This window comes from Pyrenophora tritici-repentis, chromosome 1 (genome assembly GCF_003171515.1).
Source record: "Pyrenophora tritici-repentis strain M4 chromosome 1, whole genome shotgun sequence".
Taxonomy (NCBI): domain Eukaryota; kingdom Fungi; phylum Ascomycota; class Dothideomycetes; order Pleosporales; family Pleosporaceae; genus Pyrenophora; species Pyrenophora tritici-repentis.
The window spans coordinates 6,662,511-6,689,954 of record NC_089390.1 but is presented as its reverse complement, the minus strand read 5'-3'; the positions used below and the strand labels follow the sequence as shown (position 1 = coordinate 6,689,954).

At 52.4% G+C, this 27,444-nt stretch overlaps 7 protein-coding genes across 7 annotated transcripts; 5 read left to right on the top strand and 2 right to left on the bottom strand.

Annotated features, from left to right (window-relative positions):
• Nucleotides 1-2,992: 2,992 nt before the first annotated feature.
• On the bottom strand, nucleotides 2,993-6,625 carry PtrM4_026050 (uncharacterized protein; the record flags this gene model as incomplete). Its single annotated transcript, XM_066103685.1, has 4 exons — nucleotides 2,993-3,867; nucleotides 3,920-4,096; nucleotides 4,564-6,343; nucleotides 6,395-6,625. The coding sequence occupies 4 exons, from the start codon at nucleotides 6,623-6,625 to the stop codon at nucleotides 2,993-2,995; spliced, it is 3,063 nt and encodes a 1,020-aa protein (XP_065965887.1).
• A 2,046-nt stretch (nucleotides 6,626-8,671) lies between these two features.
• On the top strand, nucleotides 8,672-9,614 carry PtrM4_026040 (glycoside hydrolase family 61 protein; the record flags this gene model as incomplete). Its single annotated transcript, XM_001932358.1, has 4 exons — nucleotides 8,672-8,735; nucleotides 8,795-9,002; nucleotides 9,168-9,295; nucleotides 9,346-9,614. The coding sequence occupies 4 exons, from the start codon at nucleotides 8,672-8,674 to the stop codon at nucleotides 9,612-9,614; spliced, it is 669 nt and encodes a 222-aa protein (XP_001932393.1).
• A 1,133-nt stretch (nucleotides 9,615-10,747) lies between these two features.
• Nucleotides 10,748-11,135, top strand: PtrM4_026030 (Protamine-P1 multi-domain protein; the record flags this gene model as incomplete). The annotated part of the gene is made up of 2 exons (XM_066103684.1): nucleotides 10,748-10,991; nucleotides 11,107-11,135. 2 exons carry the CDS (start codon nucleotides 10,748-10,750, stop codon nucleotides 11,133-11,135), a joined length of 273 nt encoding a protein of 90 aa, XP_065965886.1.
• Nucleotides 11,136-11,386: 251 nt separating this feature from the next.
• PtrM4_026020 (uncharacterized protein) lies at nucleotides 11,387-11,821 on the top strand (the record flags this gene model as incomplete). Its single annotated transcript, XM_001932357.2, has 1 exon — nucleotides 11,387-11,821. The coding sequence occupies one exon, from the start codon at nucleotides 11,387-11,389 to the stop codon at nucleotides 11,819-11,821; it is 435 nt and encodes a 144-aa protein (XP_001932392.2).
• Nucleotides 11,822-12,806: 985 nt separating this feature from the next.
• PtrM4_026010 (uncharacterized protein) lies at nucleotides 12,807-13,520 on the top strand (the record flags this gene model as incomplete). Its single annotated transcript, XM_001932356.2, has 1 exon — nucleotides 12,807-13,520. The coding sequence occupies one exon, from the start codon at nucleotides 12,807-12,809 to the stop codon at nucleotides 13,518-13,520; it is 714 nt and encodes a 237-aa protein (XP_001932391.2).
• A 1,168-nt stretch (nucleotides 13,521-14,688) lies between these two features.
• PtrM4_026000 (YSH1, exonuclease beta-lactamase fold involved in RNA processing) lies at nucleotides 14,689-17,663 on the bottom strand (the record flags this gene model as incomplete). Its single annotated transcript, XM_001932355.1, has 2 exons — nucleotides 14,689-17,407; nucleotides 17,518-17,663. 2 exons carry the CDS (start codon nucleotides 17,661-17,663, stop codon nucleotides 14,689-14,691), a joined length of 2,865 nt encoding a protein of 954 aa, XP_001932390.1.
• Nucleotides 17,664-21,278: 3,615 nt separating this feature from the next.
• PtrM4_025990 (putative c6 transcription factor protein) lies at nucleotides 21,279-23,098 on the top strand (the record flags this gene model as incomplete). Its single annotated transcript, XM_066103683.1, has 3 exons — nucleotides 21,279-21,714; nucleotides 21,766-21,852; nucleotides 21,915-23,098. 3 exons carry the CDS (start codon nucleotides 21,279-21,281, stop codon nucleotides 23,096-23,098), a joined length of 1,707 nt encoding a protein of 568 aa, XP_065965885.1.
• Nucleotides 23,099-27,444: the final 4,346 nt, after the last annotated feature.

Here is a 27,444-nt window from a genome sequence, read left to right as displayed (position 1 = left end):
TTGGAACGCCTCTTGTAGTAGTGGTGCTTTCGCGGAGCATCAAGCACAGAGGAACGAGGGTCAAAACAGCCCCTGCAGACTCCAATGTACTCTGTGTACTCCTCCATCTTTTGCACATCCTCGTAGTCCTTCCACCAATCGACAAATTTGGAGACAGGGCCAGTGTGTTGATGATGCTGGGCCATGCCGCCTGAGATGTACGGGCTTGGCGTAAGACCGTTGTGTTGCCCAGGTATGGTTCCATTTGCCGAAGAGTGGTTGTGCGACGTACTGTGCACATGGGAATGTGAGTGCGACTGGGAGTGGGAGTGGGAGTTATGGTGATGTAAGCCATAGGCCGCCAGTCCGGCAGCACCAGCAGCATACAGCCCGGCAGCGCTGCCAGACGAGTGCTTCTCGGGCTTGCCTGGCCGAGGTGGCTTAGGTGGAGGCACGTCGTCGTCGCCATAAGGAGGCTCGACGTAGGGAGGGAATTGGGCGCTACCGTTTGTAGCAGTATTAGAAGCATTATGACCTTGCCCGTACATGCTGTAAGATGATGTAGGACCAGCCGGGGTATTATTAGGGTGTGATGAGTATGAGGTAGAAGGGCGAACATTCGACGTGCTGCTATAGCTGGTAGAGTGTTCATGATTAGAAGAGCTGTGGCCCATAGCATATCCAAAGGCGGCCCCGCCAGCCATGGAAGCAGCAGAGCCATAGGTGCTAGACTTGTTAGGCCTCGAGGAGGATGCAGGTCGCGGTGGCTTCTGGGGCGCAGCCGTGTCGTCGACAAAGGCGCCAGGCATGGATGAGCTTGAGGGTCGTGGGGGCCTGGATGAAGGAGGGTCCATGCTGGAGGTGTAGAAGTCTGCTGCAGCGCCAGATCCAGTGTCGGGGACAGGATTGGCATGCGCAGAGGCGGCGATGAGATGGGGAGTATTGTGGTTTATAAGAGGACCTTGCTGGGGTCTAATACCAGGCTGGTCATGCACAGACTGGCCTTGGTCTCTATAGTAGTCGGAAGCCTCTCCATATGGCTGGCCACCCGGTAGAGCACCAGACGCATAGTGCACCGGGTCCTGGCCAGGGAATTGGCTCTGCACGTGGCTCGACATTCCTTCGGTATGGTGTGGGACGCTGCTTCCCACTGGCAGAGCGCCAGACATCATGGGCGCTCCTGCCTGGCCAGGAAACTGCGAGAAGCCGTCGCTGCCAGTCTGGCCGCTGAAGCTGCGTTGGGTGCCCGAGCGGGGGCTGTCACCAGTGTCGCCCCTGTAACTGCTCGACTGCGACAGGCTGCCGGAGCGTTCGGAGCGCGTCGTTGAGCGTCGCTTCTCCACCTTCCTGTCCTTGGCCTTCTTTCGGTCTTTGTCGTCGCCGCGCATGGTCGAGGTGGTGGATTCGGCGTAGCTGCTTCGGCGGTCGTCGCGACGTCGGTCATAGTTCTCTGGGTCGTCGTAGAGGTCGCTGTTCGTGTTTGTGTTTGGGTTCGTGTTTGTTGTTGCCCGTGAGCGCGGCATCTCATCAAAAGCTGTCGCAAACGACACTATCGATGAACCCGCCGTTTCGCGTCGTGTGCTAGGAGGCTTGCGGGTCGACGTGGAGGAAACTACAGACCTAGCCTCACCCGTCTCCCGATCGCGCTTCGAACGCGTGGAGTCGCTAGTGCGGCGGCGGCGACTTTCTTCGTCCTTGGAGCTGTTGGAGGCAGCAGAACTGCCCGTTAACCTGCTCCACATGATGAAGAATCAATCGCAGCGGTGGTGGTGCGTTGGAATTAGGGTGCACTGCTGGCAATGGGTTGGGCGCAAATGAGGCCAATGTGGTCGAGGTATGCTGGGTATATCGCTGTAGCCGCTGGCAAGTGATAGAGAATCGTTTAAATCGTCATGTCGTGATGATATAATACAGAAACCCGATGCTGAGAAGCCAGACACGCATGCGCTCAATGCCAACAAACAATAAAAGGCAGCCTCTCGCCGACTGAATCGCGAACGATGGTGTGGTGGAGGGCAGCTGAGGTGCTCGGCTTGAGCGTAAGCCCCAGCAGCCGAATGAGCTGGCGGCAAGGGTTAGCTCGGTGCACAAGGCCTAGAAACGAGGCTGGTCCAATGGTAGGCTATGAGCAAATGCTCCATCGGGCGGATCTACTGGGGCCCTTTTGCACCCACATCCATGCACTGTCCTTCTGTTCGTCTCGTCGTTCATGGCGTGGAGTCTTTGGTGTAAGCTAGCTAGCTTACCCTCTAGCAACAGGCCACCTAGCTACGGTACGATGACCTGCACAGAGAAATGTGCCAAGCGATCGTCGCACAATGTCCTCTTTGGCCGCCATACATATGCAAAGATTGATTTCTGTCCATCACATGCATCTCGTGCATTATCATGGTTGTGAGTGTGTGTGCGCTAAGCCCACGGAATTTCGCCGACCCTGTTCCTTGCACGATGACATTCAAAATAAATAATCCTAGTTGTTTGACCCACCGTGAAGAATACCTACTGCATCCAACAAAGGTGCTCACATCACAAAAATAACTAGGCGACTCGATGATGCACATTTTCATAATTCAACACTTGTGCGGTAGTAAAACCCTATCTGTCTATGGCTCACCTATCCATTAGCACTATTCCTAGCCCGTCGGTGGAGACTACTCCCCACTCTTTCTTCGGACCTCGTCGGAAGGATGCCTTCAATCCGTTTGTCCACCTGATTTTTCCCCAAGTCTTCCTCCGAACAGTCGCCAAATATAAGGGGCCCTGGGAACGCAACCCCGAATTTACTGAAACAACTGAATAGTTAATCCCAATTCGAGCCTTGACGCTCTTGATCCTTGTGTTGCATAACCTGCAGAATGCTCCCAATGACAAGGTCGAAATGTACAATGTTCTTTCCCGCCTAGAACAACTTACAGAGTAATTTCTGCATACTCAATACCGAAATTATGTGCTCTCACAACTATGCTTCCTAACTTTCCAAGAATGAGAAGAACATAGTTATTTGGGGGCTCAACTAGGGCCGGCCACCTGCCATAATCGCTTGCCGAATGGCAATGATCTGATTGCGGTACTCTGGGGTCAATGCGTCGATTTGCTGCTGCGTCAAGGCCATGACTTGAGCATATATAGCTTGTTGTTCCATGGCAGGTGCTTGTTGTTGTTGTGGAGGCTGCGTGTATGGCTGGGGGGCTTGAGGTTGTGGGGGAGTAGGCGCGACTTGTGGTGGGTACCCAGCGTAGGGCATCGGTGGTCGCGTAACTTGTGGTGGAGGCTGCTGGACTTGCTGAACTGGTGGGGCGGGCGCGACTGGAGCTGGCGCAGCCGAAGTCTCGACGAGCGACGTCAAAATTGCCGGATCAACCAACTGCAGCAGAAGAAGCGACTGGAAGATGGCATAGGCTAGCTGAGGCGCCTGCCGCAGTAGCTCCGTCGCCTTGGCCGGGTCCGTCATGACGAGGCCCTTCATCTGCGAGAGGATGTCGAGTAGCTGATCGGGAGGCAGTGTAGAGAGGGTGCGCGAGATGGCATCGGGGCAGGTGAGGTTCGGTGGCAGCTCAACGCCCGGTGGGAGAGGGCCGAGTGCGCTTGAAGGTTGCGCCGCTGCTGGTGCTGCCTGTTGTCCGTTCATGGCTGGCGGCGCGCCCTGGTCGCGATTCGAAGGCGCGTTGTCGCCAGAGCCGCTCTCGTTGGACCAGTCCACCCTCAGCTTCCTTCCCATGAGATCGTAGTCGTTGAGGTTGCGCACGGCTGATGCTGCCGCGTCGGCGTCGGCGAACTCTGCAAAGCCAAAACCCTTTGGTCGACCTGTTTCCTTATCATAGACCAAGCGGAAGTTGTTGACCTGTCCGACGCGCCCGAGTGTCTCGATAATAAGTTCCTCTGTACCGCCTGTTTGCTTTGTTAGCAATGCGGCCACGCGTGAGACATGGGGACAGCCTACCATAGGGAATATTGCCTATGAATACCACCCGGCCCGCTTTATCGTTGGGTGCCATGGCGTTGTGAGTGTCGAAGATAGAAGCGTCTGGATTTGGTGTGAACGTTGCTCTAATGTTCGAGAGTTGGAGGAGAGTGATCTTTGAGTGTTTCTTCAATGCGTCGATGCTTCCTACCTTAGCTGGTAAGTTAGCGCGGAGGGTCCGGGCGCGTGCACTACCGGTACGCCCTTGCCATTTCGGGAACTTCTACCAACATTCACCACAGTACACCAGACTCAGAATTGTTGACTTGTCAAAGCATACCCAAGATTTGAACTGGTTCGATTTGTTAGGCATGTTTGGCGACTATAGTGACCTTTTTACACTGGAACGTCAATATGTGCAACAACCGTCGCAGCAGCACCCGGCGCCCACGTAGTTGGTAATGATGTAGAACTTGAGTAGGTTTGAGTGACATGGTGGAGATTCAGAAGGAGCATTGATCCGTTTTACACACTGTCTGATTATCTTCTACCTATGTGTTCATATTTATCTTGTATTTCTGTTTATACAAAATTCGTACTTCAATCAAGAGTCTTGCTCTATATATCGCTTACATATCCAATACGTGCTTACAGCTTCGCCGTCTTCGGTGCACAACACTGACCATTCTCACCAACAGTTGCAGTAACGCTGGGCTGTTGGTGCTGCTCGCTCAGCAGGTTGCTCTTGTTAAATGCTTGTTCGCTGGGTGGGACATCGAGAGCGGGGTTCTTATCGAAGAAGTTGACTGGCTTCAGATGAATACTAAGCACCTCACAGGGCATAACCGGGAAGTCCTCGACCCTGGGAATGTGGTTGATGCCGGCTTGCACATACACGACCAGATCCGTGTCCTTGACATTCTCGTTCCGCTCCGCCCATGATCGGACACCAGTTCCGCCACGTGATTGGTTCGTGTACAAACCACCTGCGTACAGCTCTCCATCCTTGTGCTTGACGACGTAGATGTTGTGGTCAGAGAATTCAGCTCGTTTGTAGTTGAAGCTGTCCTTGTCTGACAGGATCTTCTGGAAGGGTGGAGCTTGGATCTTGTAGGCGACTGCCTTGCCGTTGACGGGGTTTCGACTGTTAGGGTTGCAAATCTTGAATGAGCGGTTGTTGTCGTAGTCAATATCATAACCACCTGATTTCTCAACAACAGTCTCTTTGACGTAGTAGCCGGTACCATGTGGGTTCCACTCTGATCGTGGCATGGCAAATGCCTCGTCGTATACAAGGCGGTTATCGTAGCCGTCGATCATGGGGTCGATTCTTAGCGAGAAGATGTGCTGATGATGCGGCGCAAGTGTGCCGGGATGAACGACCGTGCCGAAGGGTACCTCAACACCTTCATCAATGGGCTGCGTCGACAATATGCCGGTGGCCCTGATTTCATATTCCAGCTCTCCTGCCTGGTTGAAGATGAAAGCCAGAATGTATTCGTAGTTGCTCACGGTGATGATGCTTTGAAGGACCAGTTCCCGGCTGCGCGCGACTACTGCGCGGCCCGTGCGGTAGTTGGTGTGCTTGAACCCGATGCCAGCATCCTGCTCGTGGATGCATACAACGTTGGGCATATCCAGTACTCCACCCTTATCGTCGGATAGCACAGAGCTAAGATAGTAGATGGAGCCCAGGCAGTCGCATCCCAATTTGAGATTGTTCGCCATGATACCGGCACCAGCATCGCCCAAGTCGAAGGCGCTTTTCTTGAAGTATGGATGACGCGGGTCCGCATACGGAATGTTCATATCGCTCAAGCTCAGTCGGTAGAATAGATTACGGTTGTCGTATCTGACATCGTACAACACCATACCCTCACGTTGGTTGAAACCGACCCGGAAAGTCCACTTTTGCCATGAGATAACGTTCGATGTACCCTGTTGTTGAACTTGGAAGCTGGCACCTTCCGGCTGAACTACGTTCAATGGCTTAAGATCGGTTCGTAGCTTTTGTGCCTCGGGTATGTATTCGTTGGGAGGCTGGATCTTGTACTTTCCAACCGGTTTGATAGTGTTGTCGGCGCCAGTCGGTAGTATATCGACACGGATGACCTTCATGGTCGCGGTGCTTACAACTGGAGAAATTGGCAGTGGCATGGCGTAGTGGTTTGAGTCGGCTTCTGAGGGGTTCATTGGGTCCCTGAGGTACAGGAAGCACTGGTATAGCCTTTCTTCGTCTCCAATGCCATCTGATCCATAGATCCATGGGTCGCTGATGACTACTGTACCTTTGGGAAGTTCAAGCTTGGCAATTTCTGCTTTCACCTTTTCGTCTTCGAGAGCAACTTTTTCGATAGCTATGATTTCTTCACCATCTCCGTTTGCATGTATGAAAGGTCCCAGAAGAACATTGCGGTCCACGCGCCCAGAGGTCAGATCTACGATGGCCTCGTGGAATTTGTTCTGAGCGCATTAGCCGGATATCATTCCAAGCACTGCTGAATTTTGACGTACAGTGTTCCGAATGTAGTAGTTGATGAAAGCCTTGCGTGAGATAGCAGGCAATGGTTTGCCATTATGTTCTGCCTCCAGATACTTCAGCACCTCGGTCTTCGGTGGTTCTTGTAGCGTGATGGCTTTATAGTACAGTTCTGTGTGAGCTGGCCATGAAGCCTTGATGATCGCCGCCGCATTTTTTATCTCTGATGCCGACAGCGGGGCGAGAGGGTGCGAAGATGCAGACATTTGGTTCCGCGGCACTGGATTGGTTGCGATTGGTGTAGATATGGATATCACCGAGATGCGCAGAACGGAGCGTATTCTGTTCTGAAGGTTGACAAGCTTAAGAAGAGCAAAGCTTATCAGAAATCATTTATACTGCTACGATGCTGTGACGCCCCAGCGCTCCAACCTAATACAGCATTCTTTGTGATAAGAAGTGGATCTGGCATATCTTCGGATACGGATATTCGCATGGACCTACTGAGTTGGTGCTAGATATTTGGAGACGGTCCACAGGTCTGACGCGAAGTGGGACTATGTCACGTGAGCTACCCCGCTCTCCAGTGCGCTTGCGGCTGGGATACCAAGTGGGGTTCACGTGGCGAGCTGCCAACGCCTCCACGTGCTGTTCGTGTACATGCTCGCAATCTTCATCGACCAAAGGCTTTTCTACACGCGATGCGAAGATGATGATTGTACAACGACTGTCTGGTTTTCAGTAGCACCACTTTGTGTAGGTAAAAACTTACTTCACCATACTTTACAATCACAACTTGACAACAATGCAACTTACTTATTCTTAGGGTACCGCGCCAGTATCGAAAGCCTACCTGGATGGTAACGGGGGGTCGGATGATCCGCTCGCGCTCCTCAATCAACCGAAGCTACGTCTACGACAACATAGCAAAACGTAAAACATTCAAAAGCCTATCGCTTATCGATGACACCTGGGCGACCCACGATGTTTGACACTCATGGAGATTTGCGCGCTATGATGCTCCGCAACAGAATCGCCGTCCAATTCTGAGAAAAGTCGCGCATTTTGGCCGCATTAGTCAGCCTTTGCAGTTGTGATGAGCAGGTAGAAAGACCCGGATTCATTGCTATGTCGCATACACTGGTCCGAACTGATCATAGTGTTCGGTCAATCGACCATCGTCGCACTTCCGGGTTATCTAGGACATCCACCACCGTCATTCTGGAGCACGAGAGAGTCAACCAAGGACAACTGCCCAGTAGAACAATATGAAAAGGATGAAAGGAAGATGATGATGAGCATGAAACAATGGAGAATTTGTCAGGACACAGTGCAACGGTGAAGAGAGTCATATGTTTTGAGTCGTGGAGCCTCATGGGAATTGCAGGATCCTACAACTTTAAGTAATGAGCATCTTCGTGGGTACAATCAACACAGACTTTCACATCCCTTTGTACATGGTTGTTCGAGCGCATGACTCGGCCTGAAACACCCACTCCGCGGCGGCTCCTCAACCAGTGACCACCACCTTCTGGAACACTCGCGACAAGCCTCATGTTCTATTGTAGTACATGCGCAACCAAGGCTCTGGTGGATTTGACAATCGGTCCATCTTTCCTTTTTATCATCGATCGCTTAGACTTACGCCCTAGCTTGGCCCACGTCAATATAAACATATTACCGCCCATATTAATCAATTCTAAGCGTCCAGCGTTGTACTGATCCATCGTGCGGGCCAATCCAATCCTGCAACCCGGTAGATCCACAAACGACTCTCGCCTCCACCCTTCTCATTCGCTCGAGATTTTGCTTTGCTGCATGCAAGACCCAGAGCCGACAGTAGTGGACGGCAGACACTTCCTATGCGATATTACCTGCCATACCATCGCACATAGCCTTGCTTGCTTTGTCATAAGGCGACGCCTCTAGGAGGAGATTTAATGAACAGCCACCGGAAACAAGTATGCACAGTCTGCATATCGACTCATGATCCGGGTTCGTTGCAGACACACTGTACCCCGGAGTACCAGTCCTGTGACGCTTCTTCATTTCGAGTTTCACACTTGACCCAATCACGACTGGGCGTCTACCCAAACGTGGAAATCAGGACGGAGCACTATAGAACTGAATGCTCTAGTGCGGGATGTCAAGAACGACGCAATATGGAATTGGGAGCCGCCTGAGTCCTTGGTTCCTTGTAGAGGAATATATAAGGTCAAGAGGAGATTCTCTGGTAACCTCACAACACTCATCGGCTTCTCTCATTATCATCTGCCAACTACAATCAGTCTCTCATTCAACAATCTACAGACATGAAGTGCTTTGCCGTTGCCACCGTTGCTCTCGCGGCTCTCACCGAGGTCGCCTCAGCTCATTGTAGGCTCCACCTCCAAAAGAAATCCAAAAATTGCGATGAAAATGCTGACATACTCAAGATATCTTCCAGTACCTTACTGCCAACGGTGCTAAGGGTGGTCTGTTCCAGAACATTAGGCCTGTCCCAAACAACAGCCCCGTTACAAGCCTCTCTAGCAACGACCTCCGCTGCAATGTAGGCGGAGGCAGCGGCAGCAGTACCACCACAGTATCAGTAGCTGCTGGATCTTCCGTCTCTTTCACGGCAGACCAGGCGGTATATCATCAGTCGGTTCCCCCTCTCATTGTTCCTGTTGTCGTAGAAACCTGATACTGTTCGCGCACGGGCCACAATAGCGCAAAATCGAGGGCAGCCGGGCGTCAGGTTTCCTATGATATCCTCCGTGCTATTAAGATGTAGAGCTGATACTAACATCATCTTTCTTCGTTTAGGGGACCCACATCCTTCTACATGACCAAGGTCAATTCCGCAGCTTCCGCAGACGGTTCAAGCGACTGGTTCAAGATCAAGGAGATTGGACCTACTTTCTCCGGAGGCCAGGCCACCTGGGATCTTTCGAGTAAGTCGAGCACTTGGATTCGATCTGAATTATCACTAACATGATCACAGCCACCTACTCCGCCACCATCCCTTCCCAGCTCCCCGCTGGAGAGTACCTCCTCCGCATCGAGCAGCTCGCTATCCACAATCCTGGGTCGACACCACAGTTCTACATCTCGTGCGCACAGGTCAAGGTCACTGGCAGTGGCTCTGGCAAGCCCTCGCAGGTCGTAAAAATTCCCGGGCATATCAAGGCCACCGACCCCGGCTACACTGCCAACATCTACAGCAACTTCAACAGCTACACTGTGCCAGGACCCAAGGTCGCCACCTACTAGGTGCGCTTTGAGCTCAAGTATAGTGGTTGACAAGAACCTCCCGAGGTCAGTGTCGACACTGAGCTCCTTGTCAACCGCAGCTTGTTGGACTGCGAAGCCTGTGGCTTTGTTTCACTTCGATGTATATAGATCATTCCCCTTCAGATCATTGAGCTGAATTACATACCATTTTCATATCCTACTATGAGCTTTTTCGTCCTCTCACTTTTTTGCTTTGATCTGCTCTCGTTGTGACCTGAGGCAGCAGATACACTCGCTTGTGAATTTCCACCAGTCAAACGACTCAGTCGCATCCAACCATCCATTACTGCATTTTTCACCACTTTTTTCCGCTCACTTCGTCCACTCGCTACCTCACTGTTTGTTGATACCGACAGCAGTTCTTCACCATGCGCACAGTCGTGAAGCTCTGTTAGGTGACGATATCAAAATCGTTCCCTATCATCGTTTGGTAGGTATCGTCTGGGAGCGGTGATTTTGGGGGTCGTGTGAGTCGTTGGGAAGTAAGGTATCTTCTCCTTCTGATGATCGCTGCTGCTTCATCCACAACATTCACCATCATGGAGCCCAGCGAGGTTATCCCAACGCTTAGCGGTCCAGCGCTAGCAAACGGCATAGCCATTCGTCCTTTCACAGACTCATACGCGCTCCCTCGACTGATTGAACGCTTGAAACACGCGTGCCTTAAGCCCACGGCCGGCGTCAAAGAAGAACGACTGCAACTCATCGAGTGCGCAGTCGTGAATACCCACCGAAACTTTGATGACAAGTCAACGATCAAGCACTGTTTGCGCAAAAACGATACATGCAGCGGTGGTTGACGTGTTCACTTGTCAAACATGTCGCTTGTTCATCACGCCCATCTTCACGGATCATCTCGTTGTCCATCGCCATCCTCAGCAGCGGCTCACACATATAAATGGCTGCCCCAGCACCCCCTCTGCTAATAATTATCTTACACACATCTTCCATTCTCACTGCATCCGGCTATCAAGACAACTTTCCATAGCCTCTACTTCCCCCCAGTGCCTCTCTACCAGTCTACCTACCCCTATCTTTTCAACCCCCCCCTTCCTTTTCCCTCTCCCCTCTCCCTCTCTCCCTTCCTAAATTCACCCCCCTCCCCCGCTCCAATGGCTGCCGGTCCTCCCCTAGGCAACCCCTGGAACGTCAATGTCGGGAACAATCCCAACATCAACCGCGAGCCCCCTCCTCCCCCCATCGGTGCTCCCGCTCCTCAAGTAGCACCTCCCGCCGCCGCAGCTGCCGGCGGCGCTCAAGTAATCGTCGAGCAGCAGCAAGCCCCGATTTACGGGCCTCCCCTTCAAATCGGCATCGGTGGACCCGGCTTCGGTGTTGCCCCGGGCATGGGATTAGGTGTGTTCCCACCCTTCCCCCAGCACCCCATCGGCATGATGGACCCTTTTCTGTTTCCCGGCTTCGTCGGCGCAGGTCCCGGGGGTGGTCCTTTGGCTCCGATCCGCGCTGGCAGTTTTCTACCAGGAGCTCACGCTGGGATAGGGTTCGGTATACACAACGCCGGGATTCCCTTCCCACCGCCGCCGCCGGGCGCTATCGCGGGTATCGTGCCGCCATTTGCTCCTGCGGCGCCGCTATGGGCTGGTGGTGGTTTGGCATTTGGAAATGTGCCTGCTGTTGGGGGTGTGGGTGTTGGTATGGGTGTTGTGCCCGGGATGATGGGGGGTGTGGGTATGGGAGGTATGGGTATGATGGGTTTTGGAGGTGAACACCAACACTTCCGCCCTGCTCCCATGTTCCACGATGGCAACCGTGGGTACCCAGCCCAGCCCGCTCAAGAAGATGTGGGTCAGATTCCTGGGGGCATACCGCCTGGAGTCATGCTCTGCGAGTCTGCCGAGCACACCATCTTCATCCGCATCACGGGCAATATCTGTCCGTGGTTGTCTCCTGGTACGACGCTCGCGTTTGAGCCTCTTGCTGCCGGGAGTGCTACCGGTCTGAATCGAGTGATTCAGATCTGTAATGACGGTGTTTCTGAGGATGAGTTGGAAAATTGCGCGGTGACGGAGTGCATTGAGTTGGGGAGCGGGCTCTGGGAGAAGGGGCAGACATTTAAGTATAACGATGCGGTTTCTAGGGTGCTGACAATGAAGGATGCTGGGTGGGATAATACGAGGAACAGGAGTGGTGGAAACACGCTCCATCTCTGGGGGCATAGGGTTTAGATGGGGTATTTGGGCGTTTGGGTGTTTGGCTGTATGATAGTGTGACTTCCGACAGTCCGGTCTCACTTACGTTTTCCTTTTTCTCTTTTCGTGTTTGTTGGATACATGTACTTTTTTATTTTGCTTTCTATCTTGAATTCCTGGTCTTTGGTACCCGACAGTTAGGTCCAGCCTTGCGTGTATCTCTCTCACTAGTCAGGATGTAGAATACATGCACAGTTCTAGTCTTATATCTCTTACCTGGGAACCATGGTGTTTGGCAACCAGATATCTTAACCTCAACACGAAAAAATATACAAACAACCCAAAAAAAGAAGAGCATTTGTCTACTACCTTCGGGCTCGGGCTTATAGCCCGACATGCGGGCGAGCGAGGCAGCACAGGAGTACCTATCTATCAGTTCATATCACGGTGCATCAATTCATTCGTTTCATGATCTTTGATGAAGCTGTCAAAGCCCATGAAGCAAGCGAACTGCATTTGGATGTTGCCTCTCTCCGCTTCGCGCGGACTGTATTGATACCCTGTTTTGAAAGATAGCATACGTGTTGCAATTCATCAAATTGGACGCAGGGGAATGTTGTTTGGTGTTGGGCCCACGCCGTGAACAACAAACTTGACCCGACTGACAAGCAAACCGCATCCATTCACATACAGAGACTTACTCGTCAACTCATCCATTCACCACACCCACCAGCTCACCTACTAACCCCCTATGCGCGCAAAATACTCAACGATTTACCTGCCAGCCTTTCTTGCATACGAACTGTATCTACTAACTCACCTGCTAACCCTCTTATACGTAAACCTATCTACTAGCTCATCTGCTATATCTGCGAATCTAATACTGGATCTATTCATATGTCGCATTTATTCAAATATCTGCTGATATATAAGCCTGCTTGCTGATCTCCCTATTGACTTATCTACTAGTATCTCTATCAGTACATCCATCAACATAACCACTACCAATACTATACCAACCATGTCTTCATATGTCCCCACCGACAACCCCCAGCCTTTGGCTTTTCGGCTTCCCACCCAAGCCCACATTAAAGCCTATCGAGCGCATGGGCCGCCTCCAAGCGGTTATTATATGAGACGCCTCCCGGGGAGACAGGGAATGTTCTATAACGCGGACGAGTCTGTCACCACCAACCAGGGTGGTATGAGCGACCTCCACCCATGCTCACATACTCGCATGAACGCCAATCCGGACCAAAAGTTCAACCCTGAGCCGAGCTTCCCTTGTGTACGCGCAACTGGGTTCTTCCATCCACCGTGGACTTATGAAGCGGGGCAAGTCCGATGGAATTACCATAAAAATGGCTGGGCACCGGCACTGGCGGAGGCTCTGGTCAGCAAGGGTATCAAGACAACAGCAGCCAAGCTCGAACAGATATACGAGGGTTTGAAGGATAGTAGTATCTACAAACACGAATCATCATACGTTCTTCATCAGCCCGCCGATAGGGACACAGCGATCTTTCAAAATGAGTGGGCTGCATCTATGGTAGCTAGATGGGGTCTTGAGAGGCCCTTCAGCATGATTACCGTGTGTCCCCTTGTCCGTGCGGATGGCATCGGTTGGGGTCGCATTTACGATACGCATAATCGACCACCGGTCTATACGCGATGGTCTACTGGCGAACAAGGTACTTGCGAACCCCCTGATATTAGGGTGTCTACCTCGGCATGAGACCACGAAGGGTCGAGAATCATACCTCAAAATCGCAGATTGGTATAGCTTGGAAACGACATCACAGAATCCAACCTTTCGCCGAATGTGGGATGATCTATGGAAAACGTAAGTTACCACTTTCTCTATCATACGCCAAGATAATACAGTAGCTTACATACTTTATAGTTACGGTACGGACGAGATCGTCGAACTCATAAGAGGCTGTCAGTTCAGCCCAGGAGAGAAAGTCACATCGGTCTTTCTCTGGTGCCTTGTTCGACTTCATCGGAGAATTGCTCTGGGTAATCAGATTTCCGACGCGAACCTCGGGTCTTGGATCAAGCAATACGGAAATCATCTTTCGAGATGCGGCACACCCTACAATCCTGCAGGTCGCACGTTCGCCTTCGATCCAAGCAAACCATACAACGGTATGAGCTTCACATACAACACCTTGACCGCATGGCTCTTGAACCCGCGGTTTGGTGACGATCGGAGGAAGTCTCAGTTCGTGAAAGAATGGGACGATGAAAACAAAGATAAGGCGTGGTTTACTTTCCGAGAGCGGATGAAGGCAGCCTCGAAACCTTTTTTTTGAGCTCTATGTATACCATAGGAAAAGCGGGGGGGGGGAGGGTCGTGGGTGCACAGGTAGGTAGGACTCTATGGGACGGGATGATATCCTCGTGGTCTTGTATCATACCTAGGTAGTTTCAGATAGCCCAATGAGAAGAACATAACATTGTGATTTCTCAATCATGGAATAATGACAACTAAGCATAAAAAACACATGGTGAATGGTGGTGGCGTCTGGACCAAGATCTTCTGGCTATGGTAGTCGTACACAGTATGGATGACATTGGCACAGGCTGACTCCTTAGCTTGAGCTCTTGGTATTTGGTTGGTATGGTAAATGTGTTTGACGTCCGACAGTTTGGTTTGGTTTTGTTTGTATCACCCTCTTGTGACGGTTGACGGATACATACACGGTTCTAGTTCGGTCTTTCTTACTATCGACTCGTGGTATGCGCCAGCCATCTCACATACAACCATAGAATTCTCATCTGGGCACTATCAAGTATTGTCATTTCACAAGAGCTCATGGGAAGTTGGAAGGGGACATCAAATCAAATGATCATATTCCTTGATTAGACAGGAAAACCCCTCCTACACCCATACCACACACCTAACCCCCAGCCACCACAGCCAAGCCCTCATAAATCTGTCTCCTGACCCTCAAAAAAGTAGCAGCATCATTATTCCTCGGATCCAAGTTTCCATACGCCCCACCATCAATCTCAATCTGGCCCGTCGCTGTCTTGCGTACGGCAACACTGCCATTGATAACTAGAATACCATCACCCCGATACTCCGCTTGCATTCCATTCGCCGTCATCAGGCGTCTCAAATCTGCAAGCCTGAGATCACCAACGTGAAACGGCTGAGCCACTGATCGTACCGCCGTAGCCATATTAGTAGGCACGACATCCAAAACAGGGGTGTTGTCGTTTTTATCGCTGGAGACGGGTATGGCCGGAGCGTCTAGTCTAGCCTTCTTTTTCGCGGGCGTGTCAGCCTCTTCCGTGGTGGTGGAGGAGGAGTGGGGTTCTAGTCTTGCGGCTGCAAGACGGCCGGTGATGGCTACAACGCCCATGCCACGGACGTTTTGCCAGCGGAGGTTGCGGACCATGTTGCGGCTGAGCTTGACGGTCCAGGCGTTTGTGTCGACGCTGGCGTCTACAAGGGTGCCGATGGTGGGTGTGAAGATGTCGATGGCGTTGGCCGAGTCGTTGTTTGCGTTGAGTGCTAGACGGCTGATTTCTGCCAGCTCGAGTGTTTCGCTGGCTTCGCCGCCGATGAAGATGAGCTTGCGTGGACGGATGAGTGGGATTAGTGATTGAATGGTGCGGCGGTCGTGGAGGCCGGAGAAGTCGACAAAAGCGATTCGGCACCGGATTTCCAGGGTTGAAGATTCGATGATGACTTTGGCTGGGCCTTCGACCTTGTCTGGGCCGTCTTCCGGTTCGCTGTCTGACTCACTCTCCTCGCCTTCTCCCCCTTCGTGGTCTTTTCGCCTTTTTTGGTTGGCAGTCGCCTTGGTGTTGTCGGCAGTGTTGACGAGGTCGTCCCATCTTCTCTTGAGACCGACGGCATTCTCCTTCTTAGTGCCATCACCACGAAGAGCCTCACCTGCTGCATTGTCCCGTTCCTCAGCGCGCGCAAAGTCTTCTGGGCGAATAAGATCACCAAAGTCATCTGTACGGCGCTTCTTCGCCTGGAATGGGAACATCCTCTCCTTGCCCTTCTTCCCCTGTACTTCGTAGTCGTAAACATTTTTGCGGCGAATGAGCACATTGACGCCCAGCTCTGCATCCGTCATACCAAGCTTATTGCGGGCATGTTGGAGGGCAACAGTTGCGTTCAAAGCTTTGCCTCGATATCCGTCCCCTGAACCCTCCGAACTCTCTGATTCGGTAGACGACCGGTCGTCAACAACATCCGCAGAGGTTTCAAGCATTGCTGCATTGTCACCGCCCATGGTAGTCTGCCGTTGCCTCTGACTTGCGAGAAATTGCTGGTAGAGTGGGACCTCATCACCTTGAAGGGCGACAGTTCGTACCGTGTCTAACGGAGCCTGGTTGCCAGACGCATCAATCACGGTAGTAGAAGGCGCGTCTTCTCCCGGCGATGCATTGCGCTGATTCCATAGATCCCAAAGATACCTGCCAAGTCCCTTCTTCTGAGAGCCCAGTTCGCCTGATCGCTCTGTAAGGATAACCAGGTTCTTCTCGTCAGATGCTAAGCTTCGGATAGCATCCTTTGAGAAACCCCACTCAAGTGTTGCGTCGCTTGCAAGGATCACACGCGGTCCAGCACCCGCAAGCATACGAGCTACTCGTGTCTTGCGCTCCAGAAGTGTTATGTGTCGGAAATCGAACGGGACCTTGGCTACTCGCTCCTCCTCTTGCCCTTCTTTGGTTCGTCGGTCCTGGTCGGCTGCACTGGCCTCGAACTCTTTCACGATGCCCTCCTCCATCCACTCCAACATACTTCGTACATATCGCATTGTCGCTCCTCCTGTCCGACTAGCAAGGTAAAGTTTTGTGGTACTCAGTGGACCGCTACCATCCCCTTCAGTTACTTCGCGCTCCCAAGTATCTTCGAGAAGGTATGCCAATTCCAAGATACGGGCACTTGAGTCCGAAGGAATCAAAACAGTTCCTCCATTGCTGATCGTATTTCGTATCATCTCAAGAAGAGCCTCGTCTCGCTCGTTGGGCGACCTAGCTTTCTTGACCATACCTGTGTTTTTAGTACTGCAGATCAAGGCAGTTGGGTGGCGCAACTGTTCCAGAACCTCCGAGCCACCGGTACCAGGACCTCCAAGCCAAGCAGCACCAGAAAGGACATGCTCTCTAGCTTGGTTCCAGTCGACGGCGTAGACGACCGACTCCATGCCATGTTGTATATGCCATATTGAGCCCCCCAATGTATGTCCAGCACTGTATGCAGTAATGGTAAGGCCGTTGAGAGGAGGCGAGTGTGGCGATGGAATAGGCTCGTGTGGTTGTGAGTACCGCAGAGGGTTTATACGGGCGAAGTAGTCGGCGATCTCTTGCGATGTCGGCGCCTGCAGAAGAATGTTTGGGTTATTCCCACCTTTGAGAGCTGAAGAGAATGAGTATGCAGACTCATTGAGAGCTTCAGTTGGTATTATCGAAGATGCAAGAGGCGTGGATTCGTAGAGGTCCTGTAGGAGCGTTCGGCCGAGCGATATGACGGGGTTTGTAGCGTATACGGGTATTCGCGTGAATAAAGGAAAGTTCTTGCAGCAGTGGACGTAGGCGCCGAGATGCGCAGTTGTTGCGTGGGTGAGCAGGATGAAGGAGATGGTGGGGACATGTCTGGAGGTGAGGATTAGTTGTATTCTACGTATAAAGTGCTTCTACGGAGGATCATGCATGCGCATGTAAAGCGAAGAGCCAATATTGTCCATGCCCAAACTAAGACCTACCTCTCAATCTCCTTTAGTTTCTCTACGTTGAACTGCTCATCCCACCCGACATCTATGAGGATCTGTATGCCACCATCGAACTCCAATAGTGACTGCGACGCGGGCGAGGAGCTCTGCGCGCCCAGAAGAGGTGTGAAGTTGAACATTGCGACAGTTGCTAGTTGTGGTGTAGGTGACTCTTACCCTCGGAGTGCATACTGATTACTTGGTGTTCATCTTCTTTGATGCTCAACATGCGGAAGCGTGACCTGACGCGTCAAAGCGCGACCTCGGCCGGAGAAAGGTTAGTCCGATACCTTCACTAACTCCCTAAAAGTCCACCGGAGCGCCGCACACAACAAAAGCCCGCAGTCCGAAAGTGATTAGAGAGATCATCGTCTCGCTTCACGGATCTTCTTTGTTCGGGCTTTTTGGTAATATAAAGTTAGTCGTAAAGTATCGCGGTGCTGCATCGGACATACGCAGCCGTCCAGCACGGAGAAGACAGCACATGTCGCGAAATCCACCACAGGCAGATTACTGACGTTGATTACTGGGATTGTGTGATGACAGCAACAATGCCATGTCTTCTCTTTACCTAGGTAGTCGATCATCCGCGCGTGCATCTGGTGGGAAAGCTAGAGCACGACGGCTTTCGCAATCCACGGACAACAACAGGGATCGACGGCCAACAACACAGCCGGTGGATTGCATGGTCCTCCCAGACGTGCCTATCACACGACGTTGTTCCAGGCAAAACCACCCTTGAACAGTTTCGTCGCATGCAGCAGTCGAGGGACAATGAGGTGTTGGCATCCAAGGCGGGTCGTCGGAACATGGCCGGCTGCACAAGTACCCAACCCGCTGCAAACATGTAGCACTCGCACAACGCATTCAACAAACCTCATCCCCGGCCGTGCAGCAGCACGCTCTGATATACCCAGTTCCCACTTGGTATTAACTAGTTCCTATTAACTAGTTGTTAGCAACTTGAGTAGTAGACACGACAACGACGTCATGACGGCTCTTAGGCCCGCCAGTGGTTCGCCCTGAGACAACGTTGCCAGATGCTAGCTTTGCAGCCAGCCCTGCGCCAGACGCCAGAAGTCTCTGGAGCAACGATAGCTCGTCGACTACTACCAATGCAGCCATTTGCAGCCATATGCAGCTCTCGTCTGCGTCGCCACAGCTGGCGAATGAGACACCTTGGCGATCCAAGGTGACCCCGCAGCTAAGACAAGCCCGCTAGTTGCTGCAAGTCATTCGTATCGTCCCCCTTCGGATGCATGTGGCCGTCCTTTTTCCTTACCCAGCTCTGCAAGAACAGTCTAATACGCGTCGGCCGTGCTCGTCGCCGCTATCAATACGCAGGGACACACGATTGTCTCCTTGGCCCAGCTTCATCTGATCATGCTGGGGACGGTCACAATACTTTGCGGTAGGGATGATACGTCATGCTACTCGTCACCCGCGCCCAAAACAACGACTTATTTCAAATTGGAAACGGCAAGATCGCGCTGCTGTGGGCCGCCAGGCTCCACAACGCGATGACACGGCGGAACCTAGACATGATACCGTATGCCGAATCATGCTGGGCAATTGGCCTTCTGGGCCTGATTCACGGATATGAATCGGTCCGGACGCTTCAAAAATTCCTCCCACCATCAACGAGGCATGGGATGATGCCCGAGTGTCCGTCGACTGCTAGAGGATGAGCCTAATCACACACACAATGCAAAAGGTTTGCGCAAGGAGAGTCGGGACGTGATCGCGCTCAGCTCAAGCTCAAGCTCTGTCAATGCTCTCGGCTGGGTCCGAGGTCAGGGTACTGCAGAAACCCGTATGGAGCCAGTGCTGAGAGCGTGCCATTTTGTGCCCGTCGCCGTCGTCCCGCTCCGGCCGCAAAGTAACCACAGATCTTCCAGCACGCAGGGAACGGGCATTGCATCGCGCCAGCTTGACAATCTTGAAAATGACAAAAGCATAAAAGTACAAAATCAAACGCTATGCCTGACGGACCTGCGTATCGGTAGAGGCAGGTACATGGTTCGCCAACCAGCCCGAAACAGTGGATAGTTTACTGACTGTACAGTCATGTTTCCCTGGCCTCGTGCTGACAGGCGTAGAAATTGCGGGGAGTGTGCATGCGAGCTTACAACAAACTTTGTCTGCCCGTTGCTCACTCAACCTACCAGGGCGGCTGACAAGGTGAGCATCGCCATGGCTCACCATCCCTGTCTTGTGTGGCTTTTGCTGGTCGGGTTCGCGGCATGTTATGATCGGCTTTTTCAGGTTGCCCTCAAGAACGCTCTAGAGCGGCCGCTATCGCGTCTGATTCGAGCGGACTGCAAGTGTGGAGAAGTAGTGTCGTCAGGTCACACACCCAAGACATAGCGGACATGTAGCACCATGTCCTGGGCGTCTGAAAGTGGGGCTGATTGTCGACTAGGGACGCCTCAAGTGTCGCATACTCACTAACCACTTGTGTGCGCGGCCGTGAATTGATGGCGTTTTCAAGCTTGTATGGTGACCATAAGCAGCAGATCGGGGAGGCCAAAAGCATGGCGAATCGTGTAGGCAAGACAGTTTGGGTGATGCTTGCAACAAGAGAGGCAAGAATACAGCCTTCAAGCACAGCCTGCAGCATTCCCCGCCGTAAAACCTGCATCACCACTACCAGCTTCGACGCTGCCATCGGGGCAGCCAACGAGAAGCACGGAGCGGCTAGCAGGCGTCCCAAGATATGAAGCCGCTCGAAAGCGATTCATGCACCATTCGACACACACACTAGCAACATCACGTTTCAATGCTCCATGAAGTTTACCATCTCCCGACCAACTAGCGCCCCCATCGGCTCCTGTTAATGAAGCCACTTGCAGCGCTCGCTACGTCTGAAGCTGTCGTCAACACTGTTCTCTGCATGCCCGGTGCTCGACAACCTCGTTCGGTCTACTCACTGGATTCAGTCGTCGGCGGCCCAGAATAATGGTTACAGCGGGACCAGTGGATTACTTCTAGGATTATCCTCCATTACCAGTATTAGAGGCGAATTGGTGCTGCTGCTGCAACGCTACTTTAACTCACTATATCCTCTCGCCTCTACCTGGCTCCGCAACCTTGCTGCGAAGCTACCCGGCCTGCACTTTAATACCTAGTCGATAAATCCCACCCGTTGGAGCAGATCCCTTCGCACACCTTTCATCGCCCTCTCCGCACCCCTAGGCTGCCCATCTCCTGCTTGGCCTTTTTTTGACATCGACATCCACTGGCTCTCTCTCCCACACTCACTGTCCACCATCAACACCCAGCACACCAAACAGGTCGTTTCGCCTATCCCTGCCTCCGCGGTGTCTGTGTTCAGCTCAGCCGTTCATCTCGGAACCACGCAGTTTTGCCGTTAGTTCGATCCGAATCTTATTGGACGTCCCGCAGCGCCCACGACTCGCTAACGACGCATTCCCCCGCTCTCACGCAACCTACCGTGCGATCACTCGAGCCATCAGGAGCGGACCGCTTGGACCCTTCTGCGACACGCTCGAAGACTTTCGCTGGAACGGCTTCCGCGTCGTCCCACATCTTGCACGTCCTGCTTAGCATTGACAGGCGGGAGTACAAGATAGCCCCTGCTTGCCACTTCCTGCATTAGACCGTGCCGAGCTCAGACACAGCCAAAGGAGCATACCTCTTTCGTACCACCATCAAGCGCTGAACACTCGAAACTTCGTTCAATGCGCGCCTCTCCCTTCCAATAGTCCTCCACAACAAAACACACTCTGGACCGAATGGTCTCGCCCGTTTCTTTCGGCCCTTCGCCGCCAGGCGCGCACACCCGCTTGAGCACAAGCTCATCGCCACAGCCCTCCATGTCGTCCGCTAGCGACTCCCCATTTACCACTCCCAACTTCGACTCCAGCATATTCAACCCCTCCGACACACAATCTGAAGAGCGGACAGAGAGACGGACGGCTTCGCTCGAGGTCGTGCCCAAGCTTGAAGAGACCGAACTTCAATTGGCCGATGTGAAAGAGGAGCCCTCCCCGGAAGATACGCCCATCTCCCCCACCGAACCCGTGCGGATACGTCGTGCCCGTGGCAGGCCCAGGATACACCCTCCTCGCTCGCCCACTACTCTTGCAAAGCAGGCCAAGGCGCGATCGAAAACGGGGTGCACGACATGTCGGAAACGGAAGAAGAAGTGTGACGAAACCAAGCCATTCTGTAATTCTGCCCCCCGTCTGTCCGCATCAAGTAAGAGCTAACGGTGATCAGGCTTGTCATGTCAAAAGAACAACATCCACTGCGAGGGTTACAAGCCCGTTGAGATATGGAAGAGTGGAAAGGAACGGGCCGCAGAAGGTGTGTGGTTCTGCTCCGCCAGTTTGCTTTTTTGTATGTGGGCCAAGCTAACAATCCAACAGCCCGGAAGCGAAGTCTCGACGTCAAGTTCGAGCTTCCGCCGCTCATGGAAGGCGTAGAGAACGACCTCGACCGTGACCTCCTTCAGCACTTTGTTAGCCGAGCCAGCGCCGTCCTCAGCTTACACGGCGACAAAGCAACCAACCCATTTACCAAGATTTTGCTACCCATGGCACTCCAGCACGAAGGTCTAATGCATTCAGTACTGTGCCTGTCAGCTTCGCACATGTATTCTGTCAGCCCCTCACAGGAATACGAGGACAGACAGGCCTTCCACCGAGGCAAAGCACTACAGCTTCTCAAGCACGATCTCGAGCGACAAAAGGCCGGCGAGGGAGGTGTAATGGTCTATGAGGACTCTAACGTGGCTCAGATACTACTGCATCTTCTGCATTCAATATGCGACGGCAACACTTCGGGCGAGTATCGTATGCACATGATCGCCGCAAAGCAGATCGCGATGAACCAAAAGTCATCCAATCCAGAGTTCCAGACCCTCTTTGACGAATTTTTCTACTACCACTGGATAGCAAGTCAGATCACTTCCCTGGATGGCACAGAGGTTCCCATGATGGATGACTTCAACCTTCCTTTTAAGATCAGCCCGGAGACGGCCGGACTAATCGGCATATCGGACGGCCTCTTTGGTTTCATCTCGAAGATCAGCAACCTGCGACGCAAGATACGCTCTCGTATTGATGAAAAGCAGGAACCGATCATGGACTACGAGGCCTTGCTTTCTGCTCATGCCATCGACACTGGTCTTCGCGGATGGGTATGCCCTCACACACCTGGATCCCCTCTATACACAATCTCGATGCTCTACCGCCAAGCGACGTGGGTCTACCTTTACCGAACGACCAAGGACTCGAAGCCCCACCCTTTCATCAAGAGTGCAGTCGATGACGGCATTCGATACATCAACGAATTACCCGCAGAAGGCTGGGTGCAAAGTAACGTTTTACTACCCTTGTTTCTTATTGGGTGCGCCGCATTTGAGGAAGAGCAGCGCGTCGAGATCAATCGCGCATTCAGCGGTCTCATTGCCTGCACCGGTCTAGGCAACATCGGCTTCGCAAAAGAGGTGGTTGACGAAGTATGGGTCAAGATGAATAACAACGACCCCGACTCGTGGGATTGGGAAAAAATTATCAATGCGCGTGGATGGGACTTCCTGGCCACATGATGTAATGGTCTCACCTTCTCGGATATCTTTCCATTACTCAGTCAGAACGATGGCGAAATACCTTCGCGTTTGGGCCTGAGTATGGGGCGCCCTGTCATCACGTCGGACGCCGCCGAGCACATCAGGGTCGGGGTAGGGGTCGCGGCAAAGAGGGTCTTGTCTTGGGTGCACAGCTCTTATGACGAGTACAAACTGTCGGCAAGAGGCTGAAAGTGCGCAACGCACCACTTCGGCATTACACTCGGCATTAAGGCTACTTATTCAAACAGTGTTATAACGGGCGCAAAAAGGAGTCATGAATCTTTGGTGGGTCGGCGGATGGATCTAAGGCTCGGACCGGCAACGACGCACTACGGCCTTATGATCAGGCTACAATATTTCGGTTGGGGAGCTTTCCCCTATAACACAGTTATTGTGTTGGGTTAGGATTATGGGAAGTTATGGTTACTGGAAAAGGGTGCTATTCATCTCTGGCTTGTTCTTCACTTTAGTGTTTTTGTTTACTAGGGCTTGTATATTTTTTTTCGTCTCATGTTGTCATTGCAGGTGGTTTATTCTTGCAATGGGCTGGCAAGCAACTGGGCTTTTCTGGGGACACAATGCGCGTCGGTGCAAGGTTACGCATCTCAACCCTGCATCTACGAGGGTGATGGGTGAGGCATAATCGTCGTACACATGGCCTCCCAGCACTTGTTGAATTAGGACCGACTGCGGGCAGGCATAGTTTTTCTTTCGGCTGCGATGACGACACGTATGTATGCATAGCAGGGGGGAGGGTTCACGGCGGCGCGGGAAATGCAAGCCTGAAGGCATGTCCGTCTCCACTCTTGTTCACTTAATTCTGAACGGCTCCGCAATTGCACGCAATCAACCACGATAGGTAACAGTACTGGGACAGTACCTCGGTCTGATAGCGGCTGAGGCACAGTTTACGCTTACTGTTTACTGTTGTTTATTATACGAACCCCCGTTACGCACTGTGCCACACGACAGCGTCTAGACTCTGTACGACAAGTATTGTTCCTCCAATCCGATCAAAAGCGGCGTGCGTGTTCGCGTGGAAATGCAGCTCTGTCCCGCTTGCCGTAAAGCAAGGAAACATGTTTTTAAATTTGGTTGTTCTCGCAGATAGCAACAACCGTGGGCAAGGACGAACACGGCGTCTTACAGCAAAACAGACAACAACAAAAACATGCAGCCACCGCTCAAACAAGCAGCGTGCATTTACCCGGCTCGACTGTCCCGGCGATCAAGGCTCCTGCCCTCCAGTCAATCAATCCCGTTGAGCGACGCCGCAGGAAAGTCGGGGCGGAAATGTCCCAGTCCCTTTCTTCCCAACGTCTTGCGCACGTTTTACTCTTAGCCACGAGCGTCTTTTTGTTGGTCGTTTGTTCTCGCTCACTCGAATCAGAAATGCACCGCACGCGAGAAAGAGGCCGCACAAGGGCGCACAAGGCAGATCTGCCCAGGGAACTAGGGTCCATCATCGGCATTGGCGTGGGATGTTGTGACGATTGTGTTGCTGCGCGTTCCAACCACAACACACGACTCAGTGCAGGCGGAGCAGAGCAGGGGGGTAAGGCGCAAAAGCTGCAAGGGAGGGGGCATGCGAGCGAACGAACCAACGACAACATGGGGCGCCGCTTTTCTTGTGGTTGCGGGTAACCTTGTCCGTCGCATCCGATTGCGTCCGGTATACTTTCCCTGGACAGAAGAGCGAGATGACGAAGCCGGCTGTGTGTGTCCCGGGTGCCCGAATCGCACCTCTCCCCCGCTATGCGATGATACGTGAAAGAGCAGATTGGCAACGGGCGTTTAAGTCGGGCCTTTTGCGCGTATGTGATCATCTTTGCTTTGCATGTGTCTGTGATATGTGTGTATGTCGGCCGTTTTTTCTACCCCCCCACGCGTGTTACTTGAAAGGGAGGATATGGGATTTATGACAGAGGGGGTTCGGTCTTGATCCGGTGGGTATGGGCATTTTGTTCAGTTGTTGTTTGGCTTTGCTATTCAGGGAACATTTCTTAATCTTACACATCAAAGGATCCTTTCCTTTAGCGACTCGGGTTAAGCGATTCATCGCTCCCGATACTTCATTCTTATCTTTTATTTGCTTTTGCCGACCGTTCAGGTACCTGGCACTAAAAGATCTCCAAACGTTGTGTAACTATTGGACCCCCCTTCCTTCTTTCCCCTAGAAAAAAAAATTAATCCTTGTTGTTATCATCTTCGCAACATTCACTATGTCCCCGGGTATCGAGCGCCACGACCATCTCGGAGACTTTTTTTCTTGTTAAAGATTTTTCGAGGGGCCTGTGATGTGACAGACCCTACCTGTGTCACACATAACAAGCATTTCCTTTTATGAAAAGGAAAAAGAAATCTCGATCCGTTAATGAACCTTGCACATACCCTGTAGCCGTTGTGACATAACACAGCATGCAATATAGGTAAGTAGACAAGACCCATGCTGCGCATCGAATATCACCCAGGAAAGGAAAGTAGAATCAGGGAAAATTAGTCGCGCGAGAGTTGACGTTAAGCCATCTGTGGTGATTCCGGCGACCACGAACGAGAGATGATGCCGAACGACGAACGACGTCAAGATATTGTGAAAGCATCACCGCAAGGCGAATACAAAAAATCATTTAATGCCCCGACGCGTGACCCAGTTTTCCCAGTTCCGTCCCCCACAACGCAGCGCCGTCTTAATATTCCTTCCCCCAATCTCGATTTCCCCCGGACCAAGCCTCCCGATGCGGTATCATGCCATCACGTTCTCTCACATGGGCAGTCGTAACGAGAGCACGCCTTGCCGATGTGAACAAGATTAAAAAAAGAATCGTGTATTACTGATCAATCTCGGCCGCTCCAAAGGGTCAAAATCTTCTTATTCCCGCTTGGCAAGCCACAAACTAACCTATCAACGTTACACACAGACCCCTGTCCCCTTGATTTCAGAAAAAAGAGCGATACACCTTCCTCACACTTCTCAGCCCCACGAATCGCGTATTATTGCCCGTGGCGGGGACTGCGTGCTCGATACGGGGGTGGGTATGCCGCAATCTAAGCCTGGAGATACCCAAGGTTGAGGGCGAGACGGGAGATGCTTTGGTGGCGCGGGGGCTGGATGAGGCTATTTGTGTGCGCCGATGGTGAGGGACATACGGTATACCACGGGATAAGATCTATGGTGCAGACGTTGCAAAGCAGCGCAGAGTCGAGACCTCTGAGCCCGCGATCATGGACTGGGGGCTCGGACGCACGGTGCCTGCATACATGCATACGTGCATGAAGAGCATGAATAGGTAGGTACGGCAGGCCAGGTCTTTTCGTCACGATCTTGCTGCGGGCGTTGTGATGCTGTGAGCAGGATGCACGATAGGGTTTTGTGACAGGGCTAGCATATTGGCATTTCGGTTTTAAGCAAAGGCGAGTAGTTGAGAAATGAATAAAGGTAGTAGATGGCGTAAGCGCAGGATGAGAAAATGGCCATGGAAAGGGTCCCATTGGCTCGTGAAGTTTGGATATGGATTATTGAAAAATGTGTCTCACATCGGTGTAAGCAGGGCTGCTGGGTGAAAAAGGGTTGCCACAAAACTCACACATCCAGACCGCGAGGCAACCCATGGACAGGGCAACGCGTGGCCATATCTACGTACGCAAGCCTCGATTGCTTGCGTCTTGCGTCTTGCCATGGCCATCTAGGTGGTCGGTGTGGGAAAACGTGATTGATTCTCCATGCGAACTAGATGCGAGCGATTATGGTTCTGCTTGTGGTTGGCTGTAGGCCAGGGTCTGGAGGGCATATTGGGGCGCACCTGCAGCTGACAGGTGGATGACACAACATGTGGTGATCAAGCTATCAATTACCCATGGAAGACAACGATGAATGGTCGGCTGTCAGCATTCCATGCATTAGGCAGTCGCGTGGCTTTCGGTTGGGGTCTCCGTACGCGATGCTTGGCCGTTGTTCAACGGTGAAAAGAGGGTGTAGGGCTGACACAATCCTCCAGCTCAGGTGACACTTGTTCAGACGCGCCTTCGTTGACCGGCGTGCTTGGCTGCAAGCGAGCGAGGCTGGCGGAACGCATGGTGTGGATAAGTTTGTCGCGGACAATTAACTGCAATCGCGTAAGATATCGTACATTACCTGTCGGCCGTGCAAAACCCACGTATAGGATGATACCCGGGCCTGAGAATCCAAGAATCGCCAAACCCCGATCATGACATGGGTGCGAGATATCTGACCGGCAAAGATTGAGAAAAAGCAGGAGCCGCAAAACAGGAACTGTGCGACCATCACCAGCCCCACTGCCACAACCCCCCCCCCAAGGCGGAGACAT